This window comes from Saccoglossus kowalevskii, chromosome 15 (genome assembly GCF_978046115.1).
Source record: "Saccoglossus kowalevskii chromosome 15, keSacKowa6.1, whole genome shotgun sequence".
Classification (NCBI taxonomy): domain Eukaryota; kingdom Metazoa; phylum Hemichordata; class Enteropneusta; family Harrimaniidae; genus Saccoglossus; species Saccoglossus kowalevskii.
Genome location: NC_140655.1, coordinates 27,001,836 through 27,020,628, shown reverse-complemented (window position 1 = coordinate 27,020,628; position 18,793 = coordinate 27,001,836). Strand labels below are relative to the sequence as shown.

The 18,793-nt window shown below is 37.9% G+C and overlaps 2 protein-coding genes across 7 annotated transcripts in view; both read right to left on the bottom strand.

Annotated features, from left to right (window-relative positions):
* Positions 1-7,551, bottom strand: part of LOC100370096 (uncharacterized) — a 39,054-nt gene extending 31,503 nt beyond the window's left edge. The window contains exons 1-3 of one of the 3 annotated variants that reach the window (XM_006813577.3): positions 6,366-6,615; positions 5,154-5,441; positions 1,472-1,996 (exon numbers count right to left, since the gene is read on the bottom strand). In XM_006813577.3, the coding sequence (XP_006813640.2) occupies positions 1,472-1,996; positions 5,154-5,441; positions 6,366-6,448 (896 nt within the window). In that variant the 5' untranslated portion in view covers positions 6,449-6,615. Of the gene's footprint in view, positions 1-1,471; positions 1,997-3,772; positions 4,414-5,153; positions 5,442-6,365; positions 6,616-7,023 lie in introns of those variants that run through there. The other 2 variants (XM_085490644.1, XM_085490646.1) reach the window with 2 other exon arrangements.
* A 1,919-nt stretch (positions 7,552-9,470) lies between these two features.
* LOC102801963 (lisH domain-containing protein ARMC9-like) overlaps positions 9,471-18,793 on the bottom strand; it is a 45,547-nt gene continuing 36,224 nt past the window's right edge. For all 4 annotated transcript variants that reach the window (XM_085490647.1, XM_085490649.1, XM_085490648.1 and 1 more), the window contains 3 exons: positions 18,230-18,300; positions 14,556-14,710; positions 9,471-13,838 (listed from right to left, as the gene is read on the bottom strand). In XM_085490647.1, coding sequence (XP_085346773.1) covers positions 13,639-13,838; positions 14,556-14,710; positions 18,230-18,300 — 426 coding nt within the window. In that variant the 3' untranslated portion in view covers positions 9,471-13,638. The remainder of the gene's footprint in view (positions 13,839-14,555; positions 14,711-18,229; positions 18,301-18,793) is intronic.

Genomic DNA, 18,793 nt, shown 5'->3' with positions numbered 1-18,793 from the left:
CATTTGACCAAGTATGCAACTATATCAGTAAATAAATCAAAAGCTAATTCCTATTTGGAAACTAAATATTGATTGATATGATAACTGTGGACATTGCTATGACTACCAACCAAAAAGACGATAAAAATGAGTCATTATTACACATAATTTTGAAATCTTAAGTTCAGTTGAATTCTGTTGGTAGTTACCAACTTGATCTTTTGTTGCACAATATGAATTAGTAACAGCCATAGTTTTAGTTGTCGTCTCTCACTTTGAATATGCAGATTAATAAATAGCTGAACTAGTTGTGGTATAAGCTGTGGTGTTTACAGTGCAACATCAATATGATGATTACCATCTTGAAAACTACACCATTGGTGTCATTTACAAGAAGGGTGTTACATTGAAACACCATGGCTACTGGCATGACTAAATATACCTTCCTGGCTCTATTGGTAATGCACACACAGCTTACGCAAGGTAAAACTCCCATGCAGGTAGGGTAGAGTCAGATTTACAATTCGTCTTCTTCATTTGACATAATTTTTCACACACACACTAGCTTGCTGATTACTGGTAGTTTGAAAAACACATGTTTGATGAAGATTACAGTAACTTATTTCAAATTATTTAAGTCTCATTGAAATATTGCGTGTTTATGCACTATTTTTTCGTAGTTGGGGAAAAAAAGTTAAGGGTAGGCATTAAATTTGAGGTATTGTAGAGTTATCGGAATCACATATTTTTTTTCATTATGCCTAATAGACATGTACTTCTCATAGAATAAATATGATACTAACTAATACAAAATCTAGCCAGGCAATCAGACATCTCAAAGACTATCAACTCTAGCCTTAAGCTACAGTAAACTCTTATTTTCTCTTAGTATTTATTTTCGCTCAAGGATGAATCAGTGAAAATAAAATCCAGTGAAAATTTCTCCCTATAATATACATTCAACTCGCCAAAAAAAGTGAAAATAAACTTCATGAAATATCATCAGCAAAAATTAGTTCCAGTTAAAAATTAAAATATTTGACAGTACATAATGTATATACAAACTATTTCTGTGAGTGCTTGTAATTTTTACACTAATGTGAAGAGCTATATGCAAATAAAAAATAGCGATGTAAAAACTTTAGGCGAGAAATACTGTAGAATACTTTATTTTCGCTTGGAATTTATTTTCGCTGAAGGGATGATTCCGTGAAAATAAAATCCAGCGAATATACTTTTTTTCCTATATTTCACATTAATCTCATCAAAAACTTAGTGAAAATAAATTCCAAGCAAAACGCCCAAAAAGCCTTTTCAGCGAAAATTAATTCCAGCGAAAATAAAGTATTCCACAGTAGTAGGTTTTTTTGTTTATTTTTTAATTTTCAGTTAATTAGCCAAATAAAGGAATCATGATAATAATGTATGCCTCAATCAAACTGCAGACAACTAGACAGTTATTAATTAATTAATTAATGATGGGAGTTCTCACCTGGGTGACTGACGTGAGGCACTGTCTCTGCTCGAACAACTGCTACTCCTAGAAACACTGCTATCAGAGCTCCGCGAACGGCTTCGTGACTCACTGCAACTCCGAGATCTTGACTGGGAATGTGATTTAGACGGCGATCGAGATCTCGACGCTGATGGTGACTGAGAACGCGAACCAGACCCTGAAAGTCCTTTACAATGCGACTGTTTATGCATTTTTTTATGCTTACGTCGTCCCCTAGTTTCCACATTTTGATCTAACTCTCCTGTCCGTCGTCGGTTCTCATATTTATTAAATTTAGAATATCCTTGCACGTTATAAGCACTGGGAGTCCTTTTCTGTTGCTGTGCATACGCTGTACGTCCGTAAGATTTTCGGCGACTATGAACAGGATAGTACATAGCGGCTGCAATGTCTTCATTTTCATAATATGATGCAGCTGGGTGTTGTTCATAGTGTCTGTCGTATAGACTCCTATCATAGGCAGCATATGCAGAGTGTTCGTAATTCCTATCATCAGCATACCTATCAAAGGAAAATAAAATTATTTTACAAAAAATAACCTATCTGTAAAGGTGAAGAGAGCATTAATAACAAATATGCATAGTCCTTGATGGGTGAGGATAAATTAATTTATTACAAAAAATAAAATAAAACTCCTGCACTAATTCATGTAGTTTCATTTAGAGACTGGAAAAGTAGCATATTATGGGATTGGGAAAAGGTCAACTCACTAATGCTAGGTGATTTCCATCTAGTGACATTTTACTGCACTGCAAGGCAGGGCCTCATTACAGGGAATTCAATGCCCACTCCACAATGAGGCCCAGGTAACCATTAATTTTATTAAAACTCCCCATTTACAGACAAACGTTATTAACAAAAAAATCATATTTCAGTTGTTTATTGACCAAGTATTTATTTGCTAATTTTCAGATTAAAAAAAAACAGTTATTTTAAAATTTTTATTTAATTTGAAAAAGTCTTGAGAAAATCACAGCTATCAAAAAGCCACTAATAAATTATACTCAACCCTGGGAAACTGTTTGGATCAATACTGAGAAATCAACCAATTAATGAGTACAGATTATTTCAAACTACATTTTGAATATAAACTATCCCAATTGTAGATTTTTAAAAGTAAGATTCGGTTTAATATAATGTTGCTAATTGGAGGAGTATTTGATCAGAAGAGGTCAAAGCACATCCTATTGGCCAAGAATTTAATTAATGGTTGCCAGAGATTAAATAAAACCAAGATAAAATTGATCAATATTACTTTAAAAAGAAATTCTATGAACAAGATAAATAAAAGAAAATCAAAATTCTGACAACCACAAATAAATTAGGTTTTTAAGATAATGTTTATTCATCACGTTTTTCTTTACAATAACACAGACGTTTCAATTATGATTTAAATACAAGGCAACAAAAGGACTGGCTACAAATTTTAAATTCGTTAATTACTATCATCTTCCAATGAATCAATTATAAAAATTAATTAGTAATATACATTTTCGAGCAGCTGAATACACTATATTACCATGAAGGTGGGGGGGGGGGGGGGGTACACATTAAAGCCATTATACGGTAATACCCAATATGCAAATTAGTAGAAGAATTATTCCCTATTCTTGGTGTCCACGGAGACCGGTCACTTGTTGTATTCACTACTAGCTATCACTACTTATTATCTATTAAGACACTTGCCATACACGTCAGTCAGTATCCATTATTATGAAAAATAACAATCCCCAGGGTTATTTTCTATGACAACTCTTCATTTGATGGGGCAGACGAGTTCCACTGTACCTACTTTATGCGCCAATGAATGTGTGTGAGGGTAGTGTTTTTGCTTTATTAGTCATCTTGATTTTATATATCTTTATTTTATTATTTGTCTTCAGAATAGTGTAACAGCAGCGAGCGGATGGAATGAGAAGCAAGATATACTCAGGGCTGCGACCAATATGATGCACATACGTGATACATTAAAATAATCAATTGTTTTCTCTACTGGAAATGGAACAAATTCAGCTTCCGTACTTGCCCCAGTATATGTGTGATCCAATAATAGCACATTGTGGGGACTAACGTACAACTCGCAGAATAACCAGATTGATTTTACACAATACAATGTTACATGGCAAATACTGTAGAAAAAACATGGCACAATGACAATTGCATGCTGTTAGTGAAAAAAATGCATGGTTTAGTTAACTGTAATGAAATGGAACTGGACGGAGAGAGAGAGAGAGCTAAAGTTCTTGACACACAACACAAAATTAATGAAATACCAACCTTTTCAAGGCTTTGAATCTAATAGTAATACTCCTGGCTGTTAAATATCCAGGGGTATGCATAAATAAGCCAAGGTCTGACATTCACCCAATATTCACAATTATTTTTATTTCAACAGAACCAAAACGCATGGAAAAATAGGAGTGCATATTAGATCCAGGGAATATAAGAAAGAGATACCCCAAGATAGAACTCGGCAATTACAAAATCCTACAATAGGTATTGCATAGATAAATTAAGTTATCCAGGAGGCGCGACTGTATCCATCAGGGTGTGAATTGTCTATATGTGTCCGTGTCCGAAAAATAGCTAGAAATAAAATCCAACCTCTCAGTAATAAAGTTCCAACGATTTGAACTGCCGGCAGTTCCTTCAGAGCAGCAAGTACCATATATTTCTTTGTCCGATTGTGATATAATAGCTAAGAATATTACTGTTAATCACACAGCAAGTGAGTCTACGATAGTGTGACCTGCAACTCCAGCTAAATTTATTCCAACATTGGATTAACATAGTTCGCCAAGTCTCAAATAATCTGCTAAAAGTAGTTCAGTCCTGGATGATAAACGGCTGCTGTGTAATACTCCTATAACACTGCTATGTACATCCAAAATGGCTTCTCTGCTGGGAATACATTGGAACAGCTAGCTGGTATGTTAAGTCAATTTCCTGGCATCAGAGCCTCCAATATGCTGCATACATTCATCATGTTACTACATCCAAGTTGGACCTGGATTTATATCGTATATAGACTCCATAGAAATAAAAGTAAATCCAGTTTAACGAGACTGTAGACAGCTGGAGAAGGGAGTTGTAATTGATGAAGCTTGACAAGTCGTTAATCCACCATAGGTACCATGGTAGGTCAGCCTTAGGACATTAAATATTTCCAAGTGCTTATCCAAGTGTCAACTAAAAGTCAGATACTGCCAAATAGTTCCCAGCGTCTGGCACCAACAGTGTTGTATTGGTACAACATATTGAGTATTCCAAATTCAGGGTAGCGCAAAGTCACGGACGGCCACAGATATTACCATACTGAAAATAACTAACTGTTTCTTAAGTCCATTATTAAATCCTAGATAGTTTCCAGCTCCATTACGGCATATCTGATAAATTCAACCTTTATATTATATCCCAATGGTTGAATTGACAGGCGCGGATAAGCTTCCTTTTTTTTGGCGATGACAACAGGAAAATAAACATTTGTACGGGGATCTTTACCCTGCATTAATTCCATATGGGGCTACCACGGATATGAATGGGCTACAAACACGAGACAAACGGAGCACATCATGCATCCCAGTGTGCAGGCAGACAATGTGTAGCACATTTTTACTAAGACAGACATAACCTACCCTTGTTTTGTAATAGAACTTACCCTTCCCTGACATATCGCGACTGGCGAGCATATGTACCACCAAAGTCCCTGGCAGACATCATAGACATGTGTTGTGTTGGAGAATCCTCACATTCGTGTATATGCACAACCGTGCCTGGTGGCCGATCCGGTTCGTTGTAGTCGGTCCTCAGTTCATGATCTCCGAGTTTATTCACAGATTCGTGAGCTTTTGTTGCACATTTTATATCAACAAAATCCACAAATGCTGAGAGTGTACCATCCGATGATCTTTTGGATAAAATTTTAACGTTTTCAACACGCCCAAATCTGTGGAAGAGAATAGAAATGAGGTTGAGTCAGACAATTTCACAAGCACAAATTAATAATAAATAGCAATAAAGCCAAGCTGTATAAATTTCAGGTTTGCTAAACCATCCCCACTCATGATGGAATAGTTTTCTTCAAGTGTCATTGGAATAAGCTTGATACTGCACAAGAACTGTATTTAATGATTACTCTAGTATTAGGTTACTGGTATGGGAACTCGTTTATCAAACGACGTCACGTCATGAATTGTTTCTAATTTCAGTCAGTTTTTATGTATATTTTTAACTAAGCAAAAAATTTATCTCATATCGATTAATGGCCGTAATTTGATGGAAATCAATAAAGATACGGCCGATGCCGGCGATCAATTCATCGGGCCTACTGACATGGTAAAAATCAGCTTCAAAGCTAGCGTGGCCCATCTTCAACCACGCGAATTCCCACGAAAAACTGTCGATTGTCATTCTCAAAAAAAACAAAAAAAAAAAACATGTTCAGCTGGATCCTGGTTTCTGTTTTCCACGAGGTGTTCATGTGATAACGAGGACTAAAGGTCTATTTTACCAGAAATTTCTTTTTACTAAGGATCCAGATGTAGAGGTACGCGTACAAAACCTCCAGATATAGCATAAAGCAGTCATGTTTTGTTGACCGTTTTGTTTAACAGTGCGACTGGGACATGTTTAATTCAAATCAGGACACACACCGTACTATTAATAAATTGTATTTTAACAAAATACAGCAACCTTTACGGGCCAAGTGCGTGCTTTCATATGCTATTCTACTTGAGGTTCCAGGCACCTATTAACGTACCAATAACAACACGTGCAGTAAGACGTTTTTTTACTACATACTTTTTAGCGTTGTCAGAAATGGCGGAGTAGACTCGCTCAAACCTCTCCTGCCAAAACTACGCATACTCACCGCTTAAAATGCTCCACCAGTTTTTCCTCGCGTATATTTTCCGGAAGATTTCCCACCCACAGATGTCTAGTTTCCCGCGCCATGGCAATGCGTGGTAACTGTCCGAAGGAGATTCAAAATTGTTAGTATTTTCCGTTTTAAAAAAATCCCAGGGTCAACACTGCAACATGATTATTGTCCACCAGCAGCTCGTAATAGCTTCCCTCTCTCTCATGACGTCATCAGTTACAAAGCACACTGGGATATAATCATGTGATACTTATCACGTGACTACAATCCACAAACAACACCGTGACGAGCTGCTGAAAAAAAAGCTGATTTACTCTTGTCTTCAGGAAAGAATGGAACGGCAGTATGTGACAATGTTTTCCTAACAAAATAGCTACATTATACAAAGGGTTGCCACGGGAAGCAATATAGCTTATCATTAGCAAAACAGTGGACTATACTGCAATATTTCCGTTCCCTTATTTCTTGCGGTCACAGTAAAACTGCCACGTCACTTGATGTTTTTTTTAGCAAGGAAGTAAACAACCGAGTTATATTTATAATCTAAAATGACTGAGCTCAACGAATGTATTGGATGGCGAAATTTTGCTACAAGCTAACAATGTTAGTATATCATGCAACTGTGGTATAATCATAAACGGTCCCGTACAGACTAGCCCTGAGTACAGTCCTGTAGGTTGGCCTCCTTCCGTTGATCATTCGGCCCTCACAGTCCTGAGAAGTCGCATAGACCGGGGATTCGACACTATTGTGAAAGAGTGTATCGGGCGATTTAAGAGGCATTCAGCTTTGCAGTTAAAAAATAAGCAGGTCGATACGTCTAACTATTCTAAATACCTTAACTGGAAGCGAAATTACATAAGATTTCCCACTAGGGTCGATAGAATCGACATTTTCCAACGTCAACCGAAAATATACGCCGCCATCTTGTTCTTGACGCATTCATAAACAAAACGTTGTTTCGTTGCGTAAAACTTGCTTTCGCCAACGTTCCAGTGCTGTAGGTTCATTTTTCGGCCACAAAAAAGGTATTTGTAATCGCTAGATTAGTCGATAGATGTTTTAGCTGGTTACAATCATGAAAACTGCAGAACGGTTCTCCGCCATAAATTTGTAGGCGGGTGTCGAATCCCCGGTCTATGCGACTTCTCAGGACTGTGGGGGCCGAATGATCAACGGAAGGAGGCCAACCTACAGGACTGTACTCAGGGCTACGTACAGACCAAAGAGGTTCACGTGCAAACCACGGAGCAAAAAAAAAATCCCACCAGCGATTGTTTTCAGTGATTGTTAGGAAACCATTTAGTATACGTTATATTATATATAAGGGTAATGACGTAGACTTTATTTCATTTCTTTCCTCCATTTCTGACGTAATACGCGTTTGGTCACAGACCATATGGTACAAATCGCTTCACTTTTATTACGTGGGCGTATAGCCTGCAAGACATTGCACATGTATCTGTTCAGTCTAATTGAAATCGTAATTTGGGCGTGTTCTTTTATTTATTCGTTATTTATATATTAGTCGCTTGTACTAATATTCTTACTGCATATTTGTTAAATATTAAAACTAATTAATGTAACAAAATAATTATTTAATTAATATTTGAATAATTATATTTTTTGATTATTTGTACAATATTTTGGCAGAATTCAGAAAATAAGTTGCGAGTTTTTATTTGAACTAATGATTACGCTGACAAAACCAATTGCTTTTGTTTTATATTAAAATGTGTGTTGGTGCAATACCATGCTATTTTGTATTACGTATTGTAAAAATTAAAGAATTGATTTTTTTTTAGATACCCATACATTGTTAGTATAATATATTGTGAAATGTCTATTAAGCCTGTGGTACAAAGGTAGGATTTGTATGATGGAAATATCTAATCAGGGTGTTACTATCATTGTATAAGCTAATATAAAATTTTATCTATTGGACCATTCAACATTGTTTATACAGGCAGTTTCCGGGGGGGGGGGGGGGCAGTTGATACATAGCTGGGTAGGGAGGTGCCCCTGAGTGTTCAAAACTGTAACCATTTTTATACCTGGATAGTGGCAAAATCTATACTCATATTTATACCATTTCTGTCATCACTGTTTGTTCCAAATATAACAAATCGGAAAAATATTACTGATATTTATACCTAACCTAAAATCCAAAAAACACGACCCATTTCAGGACACGTCCCCATTAGGGCAGTTGTCATCTCTCAAAACGAATGATTAAGTTTCCTTGAAGTTCTTATCAACCTATCACTGGGGTTGGTAGGGGGTGTAGTATGCAGCAACGAGAAAATGACTACAAAATGCTACAAATAGTCACACAGTGGGAATTTAGATAGAGGTTGTGTCGCTGTATACAAGAAAAATTTGATGGCAGGGATTGCTATAATGTCGTCAGTTTATCCCCCAAACTGTGATTATTGGCATTTTGTCATGTCCCTTGAATGAGTGAGGAGTTTGATAAGCTAAGCCAAAAAAAAATATCTCAAATTCACCTATTCAGCCCACACACCTCCCTACTAATGGAAAACATTGATAGGAGCGTTATGCTGTTGTTCATAGAAGGTAAATGAAAAAAATAATGATCATCAAACTTCCTTACGCACAAGACTCAAGTAAATACCCATTAAAATGAAGATTTTGAGCCAATGAGTTCAGGTATAAAATTCTCACAATATCTTAAAACATGGGGGGGGGGGGGGGGGCGCTTGTATTGCATATTTCAGTGTCATTACATTACTTTTATGTATATCATGTTTTGGACAGAGCTCTGCGACAATTTTCTTTGCATTAACAGCTATTTGATGTGATACATCTCAGCACAACCACTCCCGGTTGAACATGCGCAGATGTGAATCTTAATTAATCAATTTTCTCCCACAATCACATCCGTTAGTGAATGAATCTCTACATGTGGCTTTGGCTTCCCCAGTAGGATTTGACTCTGGTCTATCGATATGAGGATGCAACAATCACTTATACCTACCGTTGATCATTCCACACACAAACCCTTTGATGAATGAAAACAGATTACATTGCATGTGTTAACCCTTACACTCGCCACAAATAATTTTAGAGAAAGCCTTATTTTTCTTTTAAATGTATACCAATATTTTTAATTCATATTTTAATAAAAAGGAAGATTCTCGACAAACAGTACTGTACATTACACCATATACATATCACTGGAAATTAATCAAATTAATAAAATGTATGATAGAAAAACTGTGAGTGAGACAATATGGTCATGTTCATTATTTGTTTATGAAATACAGACAGACTGAGGCATTCTAAAATAATTCCATATACCGACCTCTCATGACTCATACTCTCGTCATTTGTCGTTAGTGAACAACAAATCTGATGCAACAATGTCATTAAAAATCACAAATATTATAAAACCACTTTAATTTCGCAAGTGACATATTTTCGCAGATTTGCAACATACATCCATTGTTTGGATTGATTTTCGCGAACTAGGATCTCATGAACACCCTCATACTGTAATAATTTCAGGCATTGAAAACGCAGCAGTTTACATTATTAACATAAATGCTAGTGTATATTTCACTCAATAGAATACAGAGTCTATGATTTCCATGAATTCATGTTGCTGGAGTCACTCATTTGCATACAATAAATGCAAAACCCACGTACAATATTCTTGAATTTACTTATTTTCACGTAATTGACACTCAGTCAGGAATTCAAAAACAGATCAAATATTTCTTACACACTCCATATCTTGCTGATTATCAGTGAACGTCATCAAAGGTCAAAGTGCACCAAGGGCGGAATAACATATGCAAATCATTTTATTCAGTTGATCAAGCTATTCCAAATTTAATATTATGATAAAAAATGTTTGTTTTTTTTCCCCTACAAATTTTCTATTGCAAAATAATTTAAACATAAATAATTCTGAGACTAACAACAACTGTGTTCACAGATTCAAATATAAGTATGACACATGTAAATGAGAAAGGAAAATTATAATACGTATGTTTTACAGACTGCGTTATTTACAAATATTAATGACACATTACATATAATATACATCTCTGTAAATAAAACCAAATATGAAGTTGACTTTCAGTTTGTATGTTTGTGATGATGGAAATTAAGTACACAATAACAACTGAATCTAATCAGTGGAAATACCCCGAGTACTCGTACTTGTTCAATCCTTTGAACACCATTAATTTCGAGCCAGAATTTGGGTACACTGTTTTGCAAATTATTATGTGTTTTTCTACTATTTCTTTGTTGATTTGGAACCAAATAAATATACCATATTTTCTTCAATAGAAGCGCATCTCCAAAAAAGTGCACATAATATCAAAATTGCATTCATTGTATACTGGATTTTTAAAAAGTGACTTTTTTTTTTTAACCATGGATATCTCTGTCACATATGTGCACTGCTATTAACAGAGAAAATACGATAATAATTTCCCATCATTTCTTTACATCTTGATCAATATATTTGAAATAATATTGAAAAAAATAATGCTGGCATAATTTGTCAAAAGCTGAGTTTGGCGACAAAGGTTATTATTAAATTGTGACAAAAATGTGTGAGCCTTTTAGAAAATCAATATTAAGTTAAAAATTATCCCACATATGGAAATGTATATCTTCTTAACCAGCATGCAACTACCACAGATCAATTTAAAATATATCAATATATTCCAGAGATTGTATTAAAACTAATTTATATACATATGTGTATTTACATCACTGCCATGGAGAAAATCGGCTAAGGTGCATCAGAAAAATGTCCGACCAAATAAACATTTTTCTAAGTATTATTGTCTCATAGTTGTATCAGGTCTGACCAAAATACATAGATACCTTTTGTGCATTGCTATCTTTTAATGAAATTAATAACAATAATAATAATGCATAATCATTATTTTTCCCGCAATGTAATTTTTTTTATAATTTCTTTGTTAATTTCCCAATGGCTACAAACAGTCTTGATAACCTTTGTTGAGAAAATTTGAATATTTTTTTGATTTCTCAGATTTATTCAGAATTATTCTATAAAAGGTAATAAGATTTAAAGTTGGCATTCAAAGGGTTTAATATTACTACATGCTATCACTTTCACAACATCAGAAAAGCAACATCAGTGGTTTTTAGCTCCAGTAAAGATAGTACTGACCATTGCTACCTGTACAGGCCATGCTACACAGAGTACAAGATGGCGGCATTCACAAAAGTTTGAGTGGATTTTGTTAACCGGTGATGTATGTGATTGTTCTAGAAATTAAAATGTATGTTTATCTTCCGAGAGACATGTATTACAAAATATTACAGCCCTAATATGGGTGTTTGTGTCCTTGCGTTGTATCAATTTTTAACAGAGATATGATCCAAATGATTTTAGAAAGATGAACAAGGACGGAAATCAAATTAATATTCGCTGAATGAAATTATAAGTATGAATATATAAAAAAACAATTTGTAACAAAAAGAAGCATTCATAAAAAAAAATAAAATAATTTTTGAATTACTCCACTACACCTGTTGTATGTGATATCTGTAGCTTACACTGACTCCAGTGTGCTTGCTATTCAATTGACCTTCTACCCACAATAGATTCAATGTACTAAGAATGATACCCGAATGTCATGTTTTATGTTTTCATGAAGGACGCTCCCATATCTACAGACACAGCGAACTATCTTTTCTTTGGAATTCACTTTTCAATTCACTTTTTTTTTTTAACCATGGATATCTCTGTCACATATGTGCACTGCTATTAACAGAGAAAATACGATAATAATTTCCCATCATTTCTTTACATCTTGATCAATATATTTGAAATAATATGGAAAAAAATAATGCTGGCATAATTTGTCAAAAGCTGAGTTTGGCGACAAAGGTTATTATTAAATTGTGACAAAAATGTGTGAGCCTTTTAGAAAATCAATATTAAGTTAAAAATTATCCCACATATGGAAATGTATATCTTCTTAGCCAGCATGCAACTACCACAGATCAATTTAAAATATATCAATATATTCCAAAGATTGTATTAAAACTAATTTATATACATATGTGTATTTACATCACTGCCATGGAGAAAATCGGCTAAGGTGCATCAGAAAAATGTCCGACCAAATAAACATTTTTCTAAGTATTATTGTCTCATAGTTGTATCAGGTCTGACCAAAATACATAGATACCTTTTGTGCATTGCTATCTTTTAATGAAATTAATAACAATAATAATAATGCATAATCATTATTTTTCCCGCAATGTAATTTTTTTTATAATTTCTTTGTTAATTTCCCAATGGCTACAAACAGTCTTGATAACCTTTGTTGAGAAAATTTGAATATTTTTTTGATTTCTCAGATTTATTCAGAATTATTCTATAAAAGGTAATAAGATTTAAAGTTGGCATTCAAAGGGTTTAATATTACTACATGCTATCACTTTCACAACATCAGAAAAGCAACATCAGTGGTTTTTAGCTCCAGTAAAGATAGTACTGACCATTGCTACCTGTACAGGCCATGCTACACAGAGTACAAGATGCGGCATTCACAAAAGTTTGAGTGGATTTTGTTAACCGGTGATGTATGTGATTGTTCTAGAAATTAAAATGTATGTTTATCTTCCGAGAGACATGTATTACAAAATATTACAGCCCTAATATGGGTGTTTGTGTCCTTGCGTTGTATCAATTTTTAACAGAGATATGATCCAAATGATTTTAGAAAGATGAACAGAACGGAAATCAAATTAATATTCGCTGAATGAAATTATAAGTATGAATATATAAAAAAACAATTTGTAACAAAAAGAAGCATTCATAAAAAAAAAAAAAATAATTTTTGAATTACTCCACTACACCTGTTGTATGTGATATCTGTAGCTTACACTGACTCCAGTGTGCTTGCTATTCAATTGACCTTCTACCCACAATAGATTCAATGTACTAAGAATGATACCTGAATGTCATGTTTTATGTTTTCATGAAGGACGCTCCCATATCTACAGACACAGCGAACTATCTTTTCTTTGGAATTCACTTTTCAATTAAGTTACAAGGCAAGAGGCTTAACAAATTTAAGTAGTTTACATCATATGGCCAAAAATCAGGGAAGCATCGTCCATGTCAAAATCTCAAGATGGCGCAGATTTGAAAACTACCCCCATCCGAATTGCTCACGTCAGAGCGTCAGCTAAGTAAATACATAAGAAAACATCCTATTATTAAAAACTGCAAGTATAAAACTTATTTTGTTTTAGATGAGCCTCTTCTAGATGGTGGTTGAGAAGAAGATGATTTTTTACTCGTTGCTGAGGAAGGTGGCTTCATTCCGGGTTGACTGACTGGACGACTTCCAACTTGACCTCGACTTGAAGGTCTATTACTGCCTTGACTTGAAGGACGAATACTACCATGACTGGTTGGCCTACCATCACCATTACCACCTGAATAAAGACATTACATTTATTTAGATTTGGATTGTAAAGAAATTAATCAGGACACAGTTGTTTAGTTGAACAAATTAATCACTAGCATTCTTTCTAAGCAATTTCAGCACTTAGAAATGTTGTGACTTCATATCAAAAACACCTCGCAGCAGACGTATTTGAATACAAACGCACAAACATAAAAGAAATTGTTTCTCAGATTGCCTCATTCACCGAAAACTGGGCCTTCTCACTGAGAATATTTCATGAAAGTATCTTGGCTTCATCACTGGAAATGTTCTGATGCATTTCATCGAACAAACAAATATAAAACGTTTTTACAATTACGCTTTTCTAACCTTGTTCTTAGAACCTCGCTTTTGATTCTAAATTGATTCTATGTTGAGTTGCATTTATACCGAATAAAGTAGCCATCTTTTAGCTCTCAAGAATCCTGTACCCCACACTTCTCCTCCCCAAATAATAAAAATAACAATCGACGTGTTTGTAAGTGATCATGTATCCCTACATGCACCTCTGACGAAATGAAGCGAATGAATAAACCAAAGGTCACAACTATATTCATTATCATCAATATTAGACCAATAAATCAGTAGAGAACATGGACTAAAACAATACAAAAAAATAAGTAATACAATATCTTTTCACTTTTATTCAGTACTAACATAAGTCAAGATCAAAGACACTGGTGTGTGAAGAATGACAAATACATACTTTGCCTGCCAGCACTGGTGGGTCTCGATAGTGGTGGAGAGGCTGATACTCTCGGTTGGGGTGGTGGGGTTTTTAGGCCACCTCTGCTAGTTGGTCGACTGCTCACATCTGGAGTACGAGGTAGTTTAGGTTTCGATACGAATGCCTCGGCCGCGCTATATGGAAGAAAGAATATGTCGATATTGAGTGCAACACATCTGATTATGTCATCACTTTTTCACCACTGTGCATGCTACTGTAATTTATTAATTTTGGAGCAATAACAAATAATTCACCAGATTTGTACAGTTATTTTGTCATCACATGTAGTATACAATTATTTAGTGTCTATGTAACATGTTATTTATTTACGTGTTATCTGTGATTCTCATTATCTGAAGTCAGCTTGTCATCTGCAATTCATATTACTAAACCAGTCAGTCTCCACAGGGTTAACTGTGGCAACCAAGCAAATATTTCAAACATGTTTCCCACAATTTGTGCACATTCAGAGTATTTGAAAACATGTCACATAATTGGACCTAAACAACAACAACTCTAAGAGTATCATCTCAAAGTGATGTGCAGCAGCATTGTGTTCTAAATATTTTTCTGCCAGGTGACAGTTCTGGACATTCATCCTTTTTTTTTGAGAGCAAATATATTTTGCCACAGGAACTACATCCCTTTATTGAGAGTTAATACTCTATCCCAGCATCAACCATGTAATACAAACCAGTACACCACACTTTTAGTGAATGGAATCAAGTAGACTTTGGTCTCCCCATTGAGCATGTGAAACACCCACGCAAGATATGTATGTGGCTTTTACCTCCCCGCAAAGTCTGTGATACACAGTGGCTTTGGCCTCCCAACCGAGTCTGTGACACACTAATCTAGGGTACAGTGTATTGGCCTTCCCATTGAGTCTGTGACACAGTTATCCAGGGTATAGTGGTATTAGCCTCCCCACTGAGTCTGTGACACAGTCATCCAGGGTACAGTCACTCTGGCCTCTCCTCCAAGTCCGTGATACATTTACAGTGATGTTGGCCTCCCCATTGAGTCTGTGACACACTCATCCAGGGTACAGTGATGTTGGTTTTCCCACTGAGTTTGTGATATGCTCATCTAGGGTACAGTGGTATTGACCTCTCCATTGAGTCTGCAACACAGTCATCCAGGGTAAAGTCGCTTTGGCCTCTCCACCAAGTCTGTGATACACTTACAGTGGCTTGGCCTTCCCACTGAGTCTGTGACACGCTCATCCTGGGTTCAGTAGTATTGGCCTCCCCATTGAGTCTGTGACATGCTCATCCTGGATATAATGGCTTTCTCGATGAGTTTTTGGCACACCCATCCAGTGTCCAGTGGCTTTGACCTCTCCATTGATTCTGTGACACACTCACCCAGGGTACAGTGGCAATAACATCCCCATTGAGTTTGTGGCACACACAAACGGGATATAGTGACTTTGGCCTTCCCATTGAGTCTGTGGCACACTAACCAAGGGTACAGTGGCCTTGGCCTTCTCATTTAGTCTGTTGCACACTCACCCAGTGTATAAGGGCTTTGACCTCCCCATTGCGTCTGTTGCACACTCACCCAAGAGACAGTGGCTTTGGCCTCCCCATTGAGTCAGGGAAACACTCACCCAGGGTACAGTGGCTTTGGCCTCCCCATTGAGTCAGTGGCACACTCACCCAAGAGACAGTGGCTTTGGCCTCCCCATTGAGTCAGTGACACACTCACCCAGGGTACAGTAGCTTTGGCCTCCCCATTGAGTCAGTGACACACTCACCCAGGGTACAGTGGCTTTGGCCTCCCCATTGAGTCTGTGACACACTCACCCAGGGTACAGTGGCTTTGGCCTCCCCATTGAGTCAGTGACACACTCACCCAGGGTACAGTGGCTTTGGCCTCCCCATTGAGTCAGTGACACACTCACCCAGGGTACAGTGGCTTTGGCCTCCCCATTGAGTCAGTGACACACTCACCCAGGGTACAGTGGCTTTGGCCTCCCCATTGAGTCAGTGACACACTCACCCAGGGTACAGTGGCTTTGGCCTCCCCATTGAGTCTGTGAAACACTCACCCAGGGTACAGTGGCTTTGGCCTCCCCATTGAGTCAGTGACACACTCACCCAGGGTACAGTGGCTTTGGCCTCCCCATTGAGTCTGTGACACACTCACCCAGGGTACAGTGGCTTTGGCCTCCCCATTGAGTCAGTGACACACTCACCCAGGGTACAGTGGCTTTGACCTCCCCATTGAGTCTGTTGCACACTCACCCAAGAGACAGTGGCTTTGGCCTCCCCATTGAGTCAGTGACACACTCACCCAGGGTACAGTGGCTTTGGCCTCCCCACTGAGTCAGTGACACACTCACCCAGGGTACAGTGGCTTTGGCCTCCCCATTGAGTCAGTGACACACTCACCCAGGGTACAGTGGCTTTGGCCTCCCCATTGAGTCTGTGACACACTCACCCAGGGTACAGTGGCTTTGGCCTCCCCATTGAGTCAGTGACACACTCACCCAGGGTACAGTGGCTTTGACCTCCCCATTGAGTCTGTTGCACACTCACCCAAGAGACAGTGGCTTTGGCCTCCCCATTGAGTCAGTGACACACTCACCCAGGGTACAGTGGCTTTGGCCTCCCCATTGAGTCAGTGACACACTCACCCAGGGTACAGTGGCTTTGGCCTCCCCATTGAGTCTGTGACACACTCACCCAGGGTACAGTGGCTTTGGCCTCCCCATTGAGTCAGTGACACACTCACCCAGGGTACAGTGGCTTTGGCCTCCCCATTGAGTCAGTGACACACTCACCCAGGGTACAGTGGCTTTGGCCTCCCCATTGAGTCAGTGACACACTCACCCAGGGTACAGTGGCTTTGGCCTCCCCATTGAGTCAGTGACACACTCACCCAGGGTACAGTGGCTTTGGCCTCCCCATTGAGTCAGTGACACACTCACCCAGGGTACAGTGGCTTTGGCCTCCCCATTGAGTCTGTGACACACTCACCCAGGGTACAGTGGCTTTGGCCTCCCCATTGAGTCAGTGACACACTCACCCAGGGTACAGTGGCTTTGGCCTCCCCATTGAGTCAGTGACACACTCACCCAGGGTACAGTGGCTTTGACCTCCCCATTGAGTCTGTTGCACACTCACCCAAGAGACAGTGGCTTTGGCCTCCCCATTGAGTCAGTGACACACTCACCCAGGGTACAGTGGCTTTGGCCTCCCCATTGAGTCAGTGACACACTCACCCAGGGTACAGTGGCTTTGGCCTCCCCATTGAGTCTGTGACACACTCACCCAGGGTACAGTGGCTTTGGCCTCCCCATTGAGTCAGTGACACACTCACCCAGGGTACAGTGGCTTTGGCCTCCCCATTGAGTCTGTGACACACTCACCCAGGGTACAGTGGCTTTGGCCTCCCCATTGAGTCAGTGACACACTCACCCAGGGTACAGTGGCTTTGGCCTCCCCATTGAGTCAGTGACACACTCACCCAGGGTACAGTGGCTTTGGCCTCCCCATTGAGTCAGTGACACACTCACCCAGGGTACAGTGGCTTTGGCCTCCCCATTGAGTCTGTGACACACTCACCCAGGGTACAGTGGCTTTGGCCTCCCCATTGAGTCAGTGACACACTCACCCAAGGTATAATGGCATTGAGTAGTAACTTACCTCACAGGTCGACTACCATTCACATTTGATAACGATTTGTTAGAAGCTCTCATTTTACCCTCCTCAGATTGCTGTGAAATGAAATCACAATATTTGTATTAGGTTGCTTAACCAATTAGACTTCTAGACATATAAGGTAACAGTAGACAACTTTACTTCACTTCATTTCTCTATTCTGTTGTAATCAGTGCCTTGTTCATAGTAAAATACTCATCCTTCATATATCAATCTATCAAACAACTGCATGACAAGTGATTTAAGTCTCAGAAGTCGTGGAGCAGCAGCAAACTCACCAAATCTCTGACAACTTTGATTTTGACTAAAGCAGTTTTGGCCAACATAAACTTATATTTAAAATACTGTTTCTTTAGATATTACTAGCATTTGATGGTGACCGAATGAAGGGTAATATTGACTATTTTTAGTCAAAACCAAAGTAGTTGGTGGATTAGTGAACATATTAGCTAACTTGCTGCCTAAAGAATTGCTGCAAACACCACAAAATTTACCATTGTCCATTCACTGCGAGAATCACGCGTTATGCGTGAAACCGAATGTAAAAAC